This window comes from Coregonus clupeaformis, chromosome 37 (genome assembly GCF_020615455.1).
Source record: "Coregonus clupeaformis isolate EN_2021a chromosome 37, ASM2061545v1, whole genome shotgun sequence".
Lineage (NCBI taxonomy): Eukaryota > Metazoa > Chordata > Actinopteri > Salmoniformes > Salmonidae > Coregonus > Coregonus clupeaformis.
The window spans coordinates 28,987,403-29,004,715 of NC_059228.1; the positions used below are offsets into that span (position 1 = coordinate 28,987,403).

A 17,313-nucleotide genomic window follows, 5' to 3' on the forward strand; every position below is an offset into this window, starting at 1 on the left:
CACAGTGAGCTTGGAGGAGAGGTGGAGAGCGAGAGCACTCCCTGAACTCTGAAATCCCTCTGACTCACTCCTAAGCAAAGAGAGAGACAGACAGAGGAGGAGAGGGAAAGAGAGAGTCTGCTGGCCTCACCATCGCCTCATTTTGACACCTCTCAGGAGGGGGAGAAAAGCAAGAGAAAACGCCAGGAGCAAGGAGCAAAGACATCACTCTGAAGCAACCATATCAGATGGAGGCTTCGGAAAACAGATACTAAATGGAACAAAAAAAGCAACCTAAAAAGCATGAAAACAATAAAAACCTGCAATGAAATGAAGCAATAATAACAGTGATATATTGTTAAGAGCTGTCATAATCTGGTAAAATAATAAAACGGCATCTTTAAAAAGATTTTTACGTTGCTGGTAAAGTTTTTAATTTATTTCTCATTTTTCCTGTATAGGGAGAGGCCTATTCCAAAAGTACTGAAAACCCATACTCGTAAAAAAAAAGAAGGCCCTTTGGCTGGGGCCCTGACAACCAGACTTTAAATAAAGGAATCTAACACGCGCAAGAAGGCAGACTCTAAAAACGGTTTATAATAAAGTGGCAGAACTAGCAGACTCCAGACACGCACACACCATCTTTCCAGTCGGAGGAGCAGTGAATACGAGGACAGAAGTTCGTCCCACTGTCGTCAATCATCGGGCCTCCCAGCGCTTCCCTGGGAACCCAACTACCTCCTCCAATAGACCTTCACATGACCTCTCCATCCCTTCATCCCATCTCTATCCCTCGCCTGCCACTTGGGTGGCACATCTTTCTCCTTTTTTACTGATCATGTTAGAATTAAAACCTCTACTGGATCGGTGTCCCTATACTGGGACGGTTGCTGCTCAATATGCGATATGTGACTAGAATGGCGTTGTAAACAACAGCCAACTTTCTGGGACATAGACATGTCTTATATGGGCAGAAAGCTTAAATGATTGTTAATCTAACTGCAGTGTCCAATTTACAGTAGCTATTACAGCAAAAAAATACCATGCTATTGTTTGACGATAGTGCACAACAACAAAACACTTATCACGGCAACTGGTTTGATACATTCACCTCTGAAGGCAAATAATGTACTTACATTCAGTATTCTGAATGTAGTGTAGTTTTGTTTGAAGAATCCATTTTTATATTCAAATGTAGGAACTAGGTTCTACAGTTTGAACCCACTGCTGTCTCTGGCTCCACACCCACCCCCGCCGGGCCATCTAGAAGTGTGAAGTTTAGTGTCTTTTCTGTAGGGAAGCTAATGATCCATCATGAATGACATTCCTGGGAGCGTGTAAACTTTAATTTTGTATTACCATAGCATTTTTGTATGTTCTCTATAGTTATGTACTTGAAAATGTATAAATGTACCAATTCAGCACATTTGGGAAAACTCCTGGCAGACTTGATACAAAATATTGTGTAGTGATGTAATTCTTCACTGGATCAGTCTGAAACGTTGCACACACACTGCTGCAATCTTGTGAACAACATCTAAATTACACCTACGTCACTGTCAGGCCTTTCTCTTGCATTTCAAAGATGATGCAAAAATAGTAATTTTAAAAAACGCATATTTTTTTTACCAGATCTAATGTGTTATATTCTCCTACATTCATTTCACATTTCCACAAACTTCAAAATTTTTCCTTTCAAATGATATCAAGAATATGCATATCCTTGCTTCAGGTCCTGAGCTACAGGCAGTTAGATTTGGGTATGTCATTTTAAGCAAAAATTGAAAAATAGGGTCCGATCCATAAGAGGTTTTAATGAAGTGTCTGGTTTAATAAATGGAAAATATGGGCTAACCATTCTCCTTGACTAAGCTTAAATATATTCCACTATATCAAATGGGCCACAGGAGGATGACGGGGTTGCCACAGGGGGATGACGGGGTTGCTTATGTATCTCCGGCGCGGCTCACTCTTGGATTGCGTCCTACCTGACCGGTCGCTCCTACCAAGTGGCGTGGCGAGAAGCTGTCTCCACACCACGTGCTCTCACCACTGGTGTCCCCCAGGGCTCAGTTCTAGGCCCTCTCCTATTCTCGCTATACACCAAGTCACTTGGCTCTGTCATATCCTCACATGGCCTCTCCTATCATTGCTACGCTGACGACACACAACTAATCTTCTCCTTTCCCCCTTCTGATAACCAGGTGGCGAATCGCATCTCTGCATGTCTGGCAGACATATCAGTATGGATGACGGATCACCACCTCAAGCTGAACCTCGGCAAGACGGAGCTGCTCTTCCTCCCGGGGAAGGACTGCCCGTTCCATGATCTCGCCATCACGGTTGACCCTGTCGTTCTCCGCTAACATCAAGGCGGTGACCCGATCCTGTAGGTTCATGCTCTACAACATTCGGAGAGTACGACCCTGCCTTACACAGGAAGCGGCACAGGTCCTAATCCAGGCACTTGTCATCTCCCGTCTGGATTACAACTCGCTGTTGGCTGGGCTCCCTGCCTGTGCCATTAAACCCCTACAACTCATCCAGAATGCCGCAGCCCGTCTGGTGTTCAACCTTCCCAAGTTCTCTCACGTCACCCCGCTCCTCCGCACACTCCACTGGCTTCCAGTTGAAGCTCGCATCTGCTACAAGACCATGGTGCTTGCCTACGGAGCTGTGAGGGGAACGGCACCTCCGTACCTTCAGGCTCTGATCAGTCCCTACACCCAAACGAGGGCACTGCGTTTATCCACCTCTGGCCTGCTGGCTCCCCTATCTCTGCGGAAGCATAGTTCCCGCTCAGCCCAGTCAAAACTGTTCGCTGCTCTGGCACCCCAATGGTAGAACAAGCTCCCTCACGACGCCAGGACAGCGGAGTCACTCACCACCTTCCGGAGACATTTGAAACCCCACCTCTTTAAGGAATACCTGGGATAGGATAAAGTAATCCTTCTATAAGGTTAAGTGTATTCCACACAAAATGGCCTCCTAGCCCTTGACATCTCACAATGGAACAGTCTTGATATTGACTGTTAGTGACCTTTACCATTGGGGTTATATTCATTGAGCTGGCCGGAGTGTGATGTGTTCACATGGTGATGTCGTGTCTGTTCCTTGATTAATGCCAAACCACTTTTTATAACCAGATACTTCAGCTAGCAATACAACGGTGTGTAGCCATGCAAGGCATACTAGCAAAACCAACTACGTGGGTGGCGCATTGCATTATGGGTAGCGTATGAACCCGGGTCTTCCACAGGAGCAACCAACGTCTTAGACCAAGAGGAAATTCCCTTTCGGTCCGAGGGCAGACACTGGTTTTGAAGTTCGCAGGCAGGGCTACTTCATCACGTGACCATGAGCAACCACGCCGACTCATGTCCGTTACAGTGGCATAGTCTTTGTTATTAACTCATAACACACTATAGACCACTTGACTTTGAAATATTCAAAAACATACTATACTCTAGATCAGGGCTGTCAAACTAATTCTGCCCCGGGGGCCGCATTCAGTCTTCAACAAGGTCCGGAGGGCCGCACTGAAAATGTGTTTCCTTGCTGTAAATATTAGCAAAACATATATATTTTTTAAAAACTCAAAACCCCATCCGGCCCGGATAGAAGAGTCATGCCCAAAGACACAAAACATAGTTATGATTTTTACGATGATTTTGTGTTACTTATTTCTTGAGTACTACTTTGAGTACTTCTACTCTAACCCTGCAAGTGTAGATCGGTTAGGTGACTGACTTAACTAGTTCATATTGAAGCAATGGCAGTGCTGTGTCTTACCAGACTCCCAGGATGACGGCCTGCTCCTCAGCGCTGAGATCCGGCATCTGGTACTGTCCAGGCTCAGCAAGGTTGATCTGGTTCAACACAGTGTCATCACTGAGGTCATGGTCCTGTGGGGCCAAACACATACCAGACACACTGTTTCAGCTCAGCAAGGGGTTACTAGCACATCCTTCAAACCATAGCATATTATGACCGCAGGCAGGCAACCATAGGAAGGTAAGGCAGTCCTTTTAAGTGGTTCTCCACCTTCAGTGACTAAAACTGATGGATTCATGTGAGTTGGGAGTGAAAGTTGAGGCAGGGCTTTTTTTTTGAGAGATTACTTTTCCAAGGGAGTGATGCTTGCTTCCTCCGGTCAAAAAACACTCCTCTCACACTCTTCCTTTCTCTGACTCCCCTTTAGTATCCTTCACTCTCTGCATCTCTAGGTTACGCTCCTCTTTTTTTGTCTTATGTAATTGGAATGTGGTTGGCCCATTTAGAGTTGGTTCCAGGAGAAAAATTGAAACGTCTTGCTTCAAAAAAAGTCTGCTTCCATGGACAGCTTGTGAGCACATGTATACACCCACGCAACCATTCAAACACACACACACACAACTATACTTTTTTTCATAGCTCATGATGACTGTGAACTGAAATCACAGTAAACAACGTGGATCTGTGTTTTGGCCAATTTCTTGACTTGTAAACAAGTCTAAGGCACACACACACACAAGCAGAAAACCCTGAAATATTTCCAACAGCTCGCCACCCAAATGATTTGGCCAACGTAAACACAGCATAGGGTTTGACTGCCAGGAACACCCAGGAAAAATGGCACCATCTTGAAGGGTTTGGAAGTCCAGAGTTCCTGGTGCCCTGTGGCCCTTTAAAGGAGGAAGCAAACGGTGCCCTGCGTCACGGGCTGCACATGTGCGTCAGGTGGCCGGGGTCAGAATACACACCCATGGTTCCACACACGGACCCACACTTAGGAGAACAAAGGTCAACCCACCCACCAAGGTAAGCCTTCTACAGGATGGTTGCCTGGCTCAGTGGTGGTTTTATCATGCATTCACCTGCTTCCACTCCAGATACCACCGAGACAGTAAAATGATAAAAGCCAAAGAGTTGCTCCATTTGCTTTCCCTATTGTAATTCCCCCTTTCCTCATTCTCTGTGATGTTCTCCTAATAGCTTTACCTCCGTCTGCTTTCTCTCACCAGCTGATAAAAGAACCAGCCATCTGTGACAAATCGCAAATCTGGAGCTTAATCCCATATTGTCTTTTTGCATCAAGTGTCTCTACTTCATCTGCATTCCTCTGACAGAACCCTTCCTCAATGGTGCATGACACGCAATGATGTCAGATGACGCAGATGCTAAGCTACAGGACTGTTTTGCTTGCACAGACTGGAATATGTTCCGGGATTCTTCCGAGAGCATTGAGGAGTACACCACATCAGTCACTGGCTTCATCAATAAGTGCATCGATGACGTCGTCCCCACAGTGACCATACATACATACCCCAACCAGAAGCCATGGATTACAGGCAACATCCGCACTAAGCTAAAGGGTAGAGCTGCCGCTTTCAAGGAGTGGGACTCTAACCCGGACGCTTATTCGAAATCCCGCTATGCCCTCCGACGAACCATCAAACAGGCAAAGAGTCAACACAGGACTAAGATTGAATCGTACTACACCGGCTCTGACGCTCGTCGGATGTGGCAGGGCTTGAAAACTATTACAGACTACAAAGGGAAGCACAGACCAGTGACAAGCCTACCAGACGAGCTAAGTCACTTATATGCTCGCATCGAGGCAAGCAACACTGAAGCATGCATGAGAGCATCAGCTGTTCCGGATGACTATGTGATCATGCTCTCTTTAGCCGATGTGAGTAAGACTTTTAAGCAGGTCAACAATCACAAGGCCGCAGGGCCAGACATTTGTCCCTGACTGAGTCTGTAATACCAACATGTTTCAAGCAGACCACCATAGTCCCTGTGCCCAAGAACACTAAGATAACCTGCCCAAATGACTACCGACCCGTAGCACTCACGTCTGTAGCCATGAAGTGCTTTGAAATGCTGGTCATGGATCACAACACCATTATCCCAGAAACCCTAGACCCACTCCAATTTGCATACCGCCCCAACAGATGATGCCCTTTCCCACCTGGACAAGAGGAACACCTACGTGAGAATGCTATTCATTGACTACAGCTCAGCGATCAACACCATAGTGCCCTCAAAGCTCATCACTAAGCTAAGGACACTGGGACTAAACACCTCCCTCTGCAACTGGATCCTGGACTTCCTGACGGGCCGCCCCCAGGTGGTAAGGGTAGGTAACAACACATCTGCCACGCTAATCCTCAACACGGGGGCCCCTCTGGGGTGTGTGCTCAGTCCCCTCCTGTACTCCCTGTTCACCCATGACTGTATGGCCCGGCACGACTCCAACACCATCATTAAGTTTGCAGACGACACAACAGTGGTAGACCTGATCACCGACAACGATGAGACAGCCTATAGGGAGGAGGTCAGAGACCTGGCCGTGTGGTGCAAGGATAACAAACTCTCCCTTAACCTGATCAAGACAAAGGAGATGATTGTGGATTACAGGAAAAAAAGAGGACTGAGCACGCCCCCATTCTCATCGACTGGGCTGTAGTGGAACAGCTTCAAGACTACCATGGTCCAAACACAACAAAACAGTTGTGTAGAGGGCACGACAAAGCCTATTCCCCCTCAGGAGACTGAAAAGATTTGGCATGGGTCCTCAGATCCTCAAATATTTATACAGTTGCACCATCGAGAGCATCCTGACTGGTTGCATCACCGCCTGGTATGGCAACTGCTCGGCCTCCGACCGCAAGGCACTCCAGAGGGTAGTGCGTACGGCCCAGTACATCACTGGGGCCAAGCTTCATGCCATCCAGGACCTCTATACCGGGCGTTGTCAGAGGAAGGCCCTAAAAATGGTCAAATACTCCAGCCACCCTAGTCAGACTGTTCTCTCTGCTACCGCAGGTACATATTACCTCGACTTACCGGTGCCCCAGCACATTGACTCTGTACCGGTACCCCCTGTATATAGCCTCCCTACTGTTATTTTATTTTACTGCTGCTCTTTAATTCTTTGCTATTTTTTCTTTTTTGCGTATCTGTTTTTTACTTAACACTTTTTATTTTCTTAAAAACTTCATTGTTGGTTAAGGGCTTGTAAGTAAGCATTTCACTGTAAGGTCTACACCTGTTGTATTCGGCGCATGTGGCACATTTGATTTGATTTGATCCATAGAACAGAAAGAAAATATGGAACAACTCAGGAACCTGCTTTTGTTGAAGAATTAATCCTAATTCCCTTTTTGACTGACATAGTGCCTTGTCTGCATATTACAACGTAGACTTGGCAATTGATCAAAGTACACAGAAAGGTTGTGTCTACGCTTAGCGCAAGCTATTGCAGTAATACTGGGTACACTTGGTATTTCTTAAATACAGTATCCAGAGTATTTGTACCATGCACATCCCTCTCTCGCAGTCATTGGTTCTTACATTTCACATATCGCCACAGGGTTGGCATTCCTCAGCTCAGATTCCAAATTAAGTATTTCATGGCATAAGAGTGTTGGATGTTCATGCCACAATTTTCTGCCATTGAGAAGGTCTTATTTCAGAGGCAGACAGGGTCCATTGCCACTGGGGTCTCACCCTGCTGCCTGTGTTGTGTGGTGCTATTTTTCTCTCAGTCTCTCCATTCCAGCCAGCGAGCTCTGGCTAATGATGGGCTTGACTGAGCCCATTTACTCCCCCTCAGCCTGTAATGAGGGCATTAGTGGTCTGAGAAGCAGAGTCCGGGAGCAAGCAGGATCCCCACCACAGACAGGAGGAAAAATTGCTTTTCTTTCGAAAACAAGGACATTTCAAAGTGACCCCAAACTTTTGACCACTACTTATAACACTTTAAATTACAATATACAGTGCATGACCAAAAGTATTTAAACACCTGCTCATCAAAAATCTCGTTCCAAAATCATGGGCATTAATATGGAGTTGGTCCCCCATTTGCTGCTATAACAGCCTCAACTCTTCTGGGAAGGCTTTCCACTAGATGTTGGAACGTTGCTGCGTGTCCACATACTTTTGTATATATAGTGTAGTTACAGTATGTCAAGGGGCAGGGATCTAGACTGCAACCATTTAGTGGCATTTTGCGACCCTCTGACTTGGCTGTGCGAGTTCAATTTGTAATTGGTTGTGTGCGAGCGGAATATTAATTACATGGTCACCTCACTTCAGCGAGTCACTTGATGTGCGCTCCGGGAGAGAGAAAAAAGGCTTCTGAGTGTGTAACATTTCAATCCAATTGCGGGAAATACAAAGCTTTGGAAGCAACTACTGTTCTCAGCTTTCTGTGGGTATGCTTTTTATTTATCTTCTCTTAATATTGAGCTCAAAAGCAACTATTTTACATCCAAGATATTTGATATGGCTTTAAGATACGAAGCATGCGAAATGCGCAATTACGCATCGGCCATTGCGAGTGCATAGGGTAGTAGGCTACAAATGCAATGTTTTTTTAGGACATAACATTTACAGTTAGATTAATACATGACTACTAGCAGTGGGTATTATATTTAGTGTTCGCAATCTAGCTAATGTGTTTTGAGTTTTCACTTCCTCGTGGTGAATAAGCCCCAAAATAAATGTGCCTATGATATTAGTGCACATAATGATGTAGGAAAATTCTGGAGCCCTATTTTAACAGTAAAACATAACAAAACCCTATTGTCAACTCACAATTCATGACAATCACTGGATTACATTGCAGATCTAAATATTTTGAATTATGCATTCATGCTTGGACACGTTAGATCAAACAACATATTTATTGAATAGCCTACCATATCAGTAGTCTATTACACTTTATAAAATGAATGATCAATTCTATTGCCTGACGCTGTGAAAATTTAAAAAATTGGGACCAAATCATGGGCTGGTGACACCAACTCAACAAGTTGGTGGCACTGTGGCAAATGTTAGTCTGGAGCCCTGTCAATGGGTCTGATGTTTTATCTGCTGCTGAGTAATGTGTTCTTCTGCCAATTTGGCTGTTAGGAAGAGAATCATGCGATAGGATGTTATGCAGAATAATATGTTGATAGGACAAGGCTATGTATGTTTGTGCACATGGAAGTCAGTGATTTATGTTTACATGGTTAATGAGGCAATACAAATGTGACGTGACTAAAATGACTAAAAATAAAGACTAAATGGCCCACTGTTTGTCATTTTGACAATAACTACAATAAATCCCTATTGAAATAACAAATGTGACTAAAACAATGATATTTTAGTCAAAATGACTCAAAATAGATATATTTTCATTTTGTATTTGAAAGAGTTGAAGCTGGTGCAGTTCTTGAGGTGGTCCGGGAGAACTGACCTCTGTTAGTCAAGGAAAATGGACCTAATCTGGAACGGAAAAAAGGGGTGTTCAGATCAGTGGCAGTTCTAGGAGAAAATGATTGACCTGAATTTGAAAAGGGATTGAAAAGGAACAGGGAAAAGGTTAATTTTGAATTGGACAGACAGACTTCAGTTGATTGATTTCATAAATATTGAGAATTTAAAGATGAAAGAGTGAAGAGGAACTGGCACGACTGTCGGAGTGAGTTGCCATCCTCACATAGTGTATCTAGACAGACAGGTTGCCTCCCACAATGTTGCCAATGTACCCTAGGTCTGGTGTTCCAAGACTAATCCTCACAAACCACCTTTTAAGAATTAAAATATTGTTGATGTTGCTTTTATAAGTACTAGCCCAGAATATATTTAATAGGAGATGAATGGATAGATTAAGGTGATTCAAAACATATATTTTTTTAGATGAGATGTTGAACTCGTGGGATGACACCAATACCTTTCGCAATTGTATTGGAGACAAATTACATTTTGTTTTTGTTTTTATTGTCAATGAGGATATACTGATTTCCCTGTGGAAGATTGTATCTTTTTTTATATTTGGGAATAAAAAGCATACAAGATATTTTTTTTTTTACATAGGGGACAACTTATTTGCTTTGAACCAGTTATCTACATTATTTATGATTAGTCTTTCACTGTTAAACTTAAATTATGCCCCATATGAATCAATTTGGCCTTACTGAAAAGCATGGCTCAGGGTCCAAGTACAATGAGTGAAACCTCCCCTTGAGAGTGGAGGTCAGCCTTCTTGACAAACACACTTCACACACACGCAAACTCACACACACATCACTGGCAACAGGACCAGAGGGGCCAGTGGAGTCTGATTTAGTATAGGTACAAGCATAACCCCAGCAGGATAGAGAAATGCAGATGGAATTGCAGATGGAGGGAAAACCAGACGGATCACAGGGTGAAGACAGACCGGTCAGAGGGACTAAACAAAATAACAGCCCCCTCTGCGTTCTCTCCCCCCATCCCATTACACGTCACTCCCCCTCATTCCATATGGAAAGTCTGCATGTGTGTGTGTGTGTGTCTGTCTGACACTCAGCAAACACCCTCCTTCACCTTTGTCCCTTGACATTGTTGGGTAGGGTTCAGCCCAAACCGGGGTCTCAAACACCCACCACGGGGCCCCTTGTGCTGGTGGAGGCCCTTTCCACTGGCCATGCTTTTGAGTGTGTGAACCCACTGCGCCATGGGATTCTAATAGGCACTTCATCATGAGGGGAGTGACACGGTTTGGGCCCAGGGTGAGAGTTAAACAGCTGGGCGCTGTCTGCCTCACCTCACCTCTGCTCTCCACTGCTGTGTGGCTCTACTGACTGGATATTTGATTGTTCTAGCAGGGAGAGACGGGGCTGAGATGATGACAGAGTCAGATGGATTAGATAGACAGACAGCAGAAGAGAGCTTAGCCCCTGAAGTGTCGGCAGGTGACTGGCCCACATGCTTGGCTTGGAGAATGTCCCTGGACAGGAGTGTCAGATCATCGCGTGATGCTGCTGGATCATAAAACCACCATGTCCATGATAGAGCTGCCTGCTTTCTCTAATCTTCAATTAAATCTACTAGGTTCAGATGCTTCATCCTTGTGCACAGGTTAAAGGGTTCATGGTAAAAAAAATAGCTCAGGTCAGGGTAATGCAGGGTAATAGTTATTCAATGAGCATTACATTCTGAGTAATAACCTCCATGCTGTACATCTCTCTGTTAATCTCTGCTCAGCAAAAATCTATTGAAAACAAAAATCAATATTGTTCATCAAAAAAATCTTCACACACTGCAGTTCGGGGCCCATTCAAAATTAGGGTGGATTCAAGGATGAAGCCGAGCCTGAACAGCACACTCCAATGGCTTCCAGTCGAAGCTCGCATCATCTTCAAGACCCTGGTGCTTGCCTACGGAGCAGCAAGGGGACCTGCCCCTCCTTACCTTCAGGCTAAAAGCACTTGTCTTTTTCTACTAGCACTGACTTTGCTGATAAATTCTTTGCTGAGGGAAAATGTACTTGATTTGATTGTTGATTGGATTGTGATGTGTTGTTGTCTCACCTAGCTACACTATATACACAAAAGGTATGTGGACACCCCTTCAAATGAGTGGATTCGGCTATTTCAGCCACACCTGTTGCTGACAGGTGTATAAAATCACGCACCCAGCCATGCAATCGCCAGAGACAAACATTGGCAGTAGAATGGCCTTACTGAAGAGCTTAGTGACTTTCAAAGTGGCACCGTCACAGGATGCCACCTTTCCAACAAGTCAATTTCTGCCCTGATAGAGCTGCCCCTGTCAACTGTAAGTGCTGTTATTGTGAAGTGGAAACGTCTAGGTGCAACAACGGCTCAGCCGCAAAGTGGTAGGCCACACAAGCTCACAGAACGGGACCACAGAGTGCTGAAGCGCGTAGCGCGCTAAACATCATCTGTCCTTGGTTGCAACGCTCACTACCAAGTTCCAAACTGCCTCTGGAAGCAACGTCAGCACAATAACTGTTCGTCAGGAGCGTCATGAAATTGGTTTCCCTGGCCAAGCAGCCGCACACAAGCCTGAGATCACCATGCGCAATGCCAAGTGTCGGCTGGAGTGGTGTAAAGTTCATGATTTTGGAATGAGATGTTCCCGAGTGGTGCAGTGGTCTAAGGCACTGCATCGCAGTGCTAGCTGTGCCACTAGAGATCCTGGTTCGAATCCAGGCTCTGTCGTAGCCGGCCGTGACCGGGAGACCCATGGGGCGGGTGCACAATTGGCCCAGCGTCGTCCAGGGTAGGTGAGGGAATGGCCGGCAGGGATATAGCTCAGTTGGTAGAGCATGGCGTTTGCAACGCCAGGGTTGTGGGTTCGATTCCCACGGGGGGCCAGTATGAAAAATAAAATAAAATAATGTATGCACTCACTAACTGTAAGTCACTCTGGATAAGAGCGTCTGCTAAATGACTATAATGTTTAAAATGTTTAAATGTTCGACGAGCAGGTGTCCACACACTTTTGCAGTGCATCTTAAGATGAATGCACTAATTGTAAATTGCTTTGGATAAGAGTGTCTGCTAAATGACTAATACATACGATAGAAATGCCTACCCGGATCACATATCTGTGTAACCATACTATGTAGCTTCACATTTCATCTAATTTAGAACAGAGAACTTGAGAGAAAATCTGTGGCGAGAGGAGTCTCCACAGATCATGAAGCCTGGGGTTGAAGTGCCTTGCAGTGGCGAGCAGAGTGGATATGGAGGAGCAGGTAGGGGTAAGTGTGTGTGTGTGTGTGTGTGTGTGTGTGTGTGTGTGTGTGAGAGAGAGAGAGTGAGTGAGTGTGAGCGAGCGAGAGCATGAGTGTGATACATGCAGAGCTGACAGGCACACACAGTGCAGCTTGTTTCCACTCTCTCGGGGTCCTTTGGGTACGTGGCTGTTTCCTGCACCAACAGCCGCTCCGCGGGCGGGCTGGCCAATCACCTAGCAACCTGTCGTCACTAGAGCCCGACCGATAAATCGGTTGACTGATATTATATGCAGTACATAGAATTGAACTTCATTCAGCCCGCGTAAGTCACGACGTGAGAGTGGGCATGGTGGTTTGACTGAGTAGCTTGCCACAGACAGCGACAGCGTATTTGAATCATTTAATAATCAAAAGTACACTTCACCAAGCAAGCAGCATCGTCCTCATCACATGCTCACTTAGTTCACGTTAGCTGGCTAGCTAGCCAGCAATATAGTTAGGCTTTATCTAGTCAGTAAGGTAGTTAGCCTAGCTAGCTAGCAAACTGTGCTAATTAGGTGCGAACACTGGACTGGCGCCAAAGTGAACTCAATCTTCATACAAAAATAACAGTTACTGTATGGGCCTATTATGTTAGTGGGCTTATTTAGTTTGTTTTCCAAAATCTGCAATCTGCAAAAAGCAAGACAGTTGCCATAGATCTATTATTCAGACCATGTGCTTGCATTCATGATGAGATACGTTTGCTAGTTATTAGCTAGCTAAATTAGAATGTGTGTGACAAGCATTTTCCTGCATGAACGTTCAGTCATCAGCACACGCCATTTGCAGTTAAAATATATATAGCTAGCCAATACATTTTATATTGATTAACAGTAATTTACATTATGGTTTTAGCGTGTGCTTGCCATAACAGGCATTCATTGCAGGGTTGCCATAAAGTGTTTATTTACATGACCTTTGACTGTTGTAAAGCACTGTAGTGAATCTACTCAATACAAATGCTGATGCTAACATCTAGTAGTGACATTACGAACCGCATGTTACTGCATTGTTTGAACTTGACAGTGCCGTTTCAGATTTACTTTGAGACCAAGTTTAATTCATTCAGCCCTTGTTTATTAGTGTGCTTGTAGTGCTTCAGCACAAACACTTCTGCATTCTTATAGAAAATCTAAGTTGTACCTAAGAAGGTAAACTGAACAAGTGTTTTGTATTTAGAGGATATAATTGCTTTTTGGTGGTTATCATGTAAAGGACAAATAAAATGTTGTTAAATAATGTAATTGTTTTTTTTTAGTTAATAAATCATAATTTAGTGCATCTGTTAATCTTTGGAGCACAATTTGTATAAAAAAAAAAAAAAAACTGTTTTTCATTCCACCTCTAAAAAAAAACAAGATATCGGCAGCAGAGATGGAAATTTCGGTCAATTTTGCTGCCGACATCAGACCGTCATTAACCGGTCAACAAATGGTTAAAAAAAAAAATCAAACAGTTAAATGACATCAAACAGTTAAATGACATGACCAACAGAAAATACTATCAGCGATCTGGGTATAATGACGAGATGCTTATGTTTCCGCCCTAACAATGGGAGTCGTCCCAAAGCGGGAAGGCAGGTGACGAGCTTAGGCCCAAAATAAGCCCATTGGACTTATTTTGGACAGATTTTGGCGAGTGAAACCTCTCGCTTCTTCCTCTCTGATACTATGCATGCCATACAAGGACCGGACATTTTTCATTAAGAGCTTAATGGAAACATGCAACAATAGCAAGCCTATCGTCTTACAGTCAAAAGGCTATAGCCTATTATTGAACATGCAACTCCTGTAATTTTCAAACGTTTACCAAAATGCAATTTGCGGAAAACACAGTTCTAAACAGCGCACCTAATGCGAGCAGTTCCATATGTGAAAATATGAAAATCTCCATTAGAAACTTAGAAAGAGGGGGAATCTAATAGCAACTACTATGACGGTTGCTAAAATGACTAGCATTGTGCCTTTGGTTTCTGGACAACGAAAGATAGTTGATATGAAAACCAATAAAACAGGAGAGAAATGCTGGTTTATGGCATGAAGTCTTCATAAAATAATTGCCTCCACGTTTCCATGGATGGATTTTCGCAAAGCTACTTTGAAGCAAGGTAAGAAATGCCTCATTATTTGAAGTAAAATAAAACGTTCAGATTTCAAACAATTATACTGCCTCAAGCTCACATTGCAAAGTGGTGGTTGACGCACTGATAGTCAACGGTAGGCAGGCTATAACCTATGCATCCGAATGGCGAATGGGAGGCGCGCTTTACGAGTTAAGAATGAGAACAAAAAAATTGCTCATTTTTAAATCATGGCAACCAAAGTTTTTAACACGCGATTGCATTTAGAATTGTCATTTGCTGCAGGTTTCACTACCGTAGCCTACAGGCTTTTTGAGGAGCTACTCTCGCGCTGTCTGACAGATGATAGGCTATTCCGCTCCTCAAACTAGGCTCTGTATGCTGTGCACGTGTTAAATAAAATGCATGATGACTAACGAAAATACACACGGGCCAATTAAATTCCATAAAATTATGCAAATTAACCTATAGACCGATAAGCATGAACGTCAAATGTATTTTCGGCAGCTAACCGATTAACATCCCTAATCGGCAGATATATCTTAATCAGTTCCTTTTGCCTAGTTAAAATCGGTTTTGGACCCAAAAATCCCATATCGGTTGGCCTCTAGTTTCACCCTGGATTCAGTGACATCATAGCACTGCAGCAATGTTCAGTGACCCACATAATGGATGAGGGGTTCACAACATATCCCTTTTCTGTACTGCACACCCTATCCATGGGATATGCATAGATAAGTTTCTACCATTTTACCCAAAGGTAGAACTAATGGTATCTGGACTATTCTCAGTACTGTGAGTCTCAGAGGGTAAGGTCATTATCCATTGAAGGGAAAGTCATGTGGTTGCCAGTAACATGTCATAAAATAACATAAAAAAGTTTCAAAACAAAACAGACGTATCTCATGAAAAGCACAGCATCTCGGGATCTGACTTGAGTGTTTTGAGGAACGGGTCCCCTGAAAATAGCCCCCAAAAAACCTCACTATCCTCCCTCTCCGCCAAGCCAAAGGCAAGCTCGGCATGGACACTGGCTACGCCTGACCTGACAAATGAGGCTGAACAGCCGTTCAAGAATGCACAATAAACCTACCCCCCAAGACTTCTCACTGAGGAAAGACGGAGAATGGGAAGTCTCCCTGCAGTCACTTGTCGCCCTGATTTTCCAAGGCCTCCATCACTACAGAATGGCACATCAGTTATTGAGGAGTGGAGATCCCCCTCTGCTGGTGACACTGAGTATCACACTGGATTTGCCCCCCAATGTGAGTGAGGGTGAAGGTAGGAGGGGTAGAGTGCTTACCTTGGGCAGGCTGGCCAGCGGGGTGGGGGAGAGGGTCAGCTCACTGTCTGGTTCAGGGGCTTGGATGTCTTCCTTACGCTTGACATCCAGGATCAGCTGGGCAAGGAAGTTCTGCTGGAAGCGAGTCCGTTTGCCCAGAGCACCTGCGTGAAGCGAAGACCTCATCCAATTACCATGTTATACATACACTTCCCTGACCAAAACTGTAGGCCTTCTAAACGGTCAAGCTGTTACTGTATGTTTAGACTGGTCCAAGCCTACTGTACCTACCTATCATGTTCATCTCTAGGCCAGAGAGTTCCTTGGCCCGTTGAAAGTGCTCCTTGGCTGGGTTGTACTCATAGTAGGTCAGAGACGTGTAGCCACACTCCAGGTGGAACTGGATGGACAGGTTCCGGAGGGTTCCCTCAGAGAACAGAGACTCACACTTCATTACTGCAGAGAAGATGAGGTAAAAGGATGAGAAGATGACATTCTATTTCAGTTAAACATCGAATAATTTGCAATGATTTAATAAGCTATTATCAGTTAAGGGCAAAAAATAAACAAATAAAAAGTGTTTCACAACAAGTTTTCGAAACAACTTTCCCCAAATCGCATTTTAGCACCAAAAGACGGCGCATCTCATCTACTCCTAAAACAGAAGAAGTATGTTAATCACTGACGTCCCTTGAAGACCATCCAGTGATCAATAAGAGCTCAGTGCACCTGCATACCATTCCCATGAGGCCATTGGTCGGCAACACTGTGAGCGAGAGAGACCTTGAGGAGACACATTAAAGAGACAAACGGACAGCGGAGAAGAGAAAAGGTGTTTTGGCTTCGTCCTTCGCTCTCCCGTTCCCCGTCTGATATGATTATCAGTTTAGTCTCGTTCAAGGCCGTGCGCGGTGTGGAGATTATCCCTGGCTCCTAATGTGTATAATTCATGATGCAACGTACCCTCGCGTTCCCCCATTCAACATTTATGAGGCAGCCCGGGCCCATGCCTGAGAGATTTACTCTGTGCCTTGTGTGTCACCTTCACCGCAGCGATTTCACACCAGGAAATGAGCTTCCTGGGCTGTTGTGACATGTGCAACGGGAGGGGGCACTTTTGTAAGGATAAAATAACACCACAACAGCCGTGCTGGGTTAGAGCTGCTACACCTTGACGGACGGTAGTTAAGACGATGACTCAAAGGAACAGAGGGGCTGGGGATGAAAGAAAAGGTGTAAGTCCTTATCCAATTTCAAATTTGGATAGGAAACAAACTATTTGAAAAGGTGTCGTGACCAATCCCTTTGCCTTGCTAGGTTGCCAGGGAGCATGGGATCTACTCTGAAACAAACATCCCTGACAGAGTACGATATTCACCTGGGTCGGATCAGGTAATACTGTACCTCCCCACCCATTTCACTTAG

General features: G+C 44.5%; 1 protein-coding gene across 2 annotated transcripts in view; it reads right to left on the reverse strand.

The window, feature by feature from the left end:
- The window catches only part of ttc27 (tetratricopeptide repeat domain 27), a 112,595-nt gene that overhangs the window by 64,539 nt on the left and 30,743 nt on the right, over window positions 1-17,313 (reverse strand). For both annotated transcript variants that reach the window (XM_041866363.2, XM_041866362.2), the window contains 3 exons: window positions 16,180-16,344; window positions 15,910-16,052; window positions 3,772-3,884 (listed from right to left, as the gene is read on the reverse strand). In XM_041866363.2, the coding sequence (XP_041722297.1) occupies window positions 3,772-3,884; window positions 15,910-16,052; window positions 16,180-16,344 (421 nt within the window). The remainder of the gene's footprint in view (window positions 1-3,771; window positions 3,885-15,909; window positions 16,053-16,179; window positions 16,345-17,313) is intronic.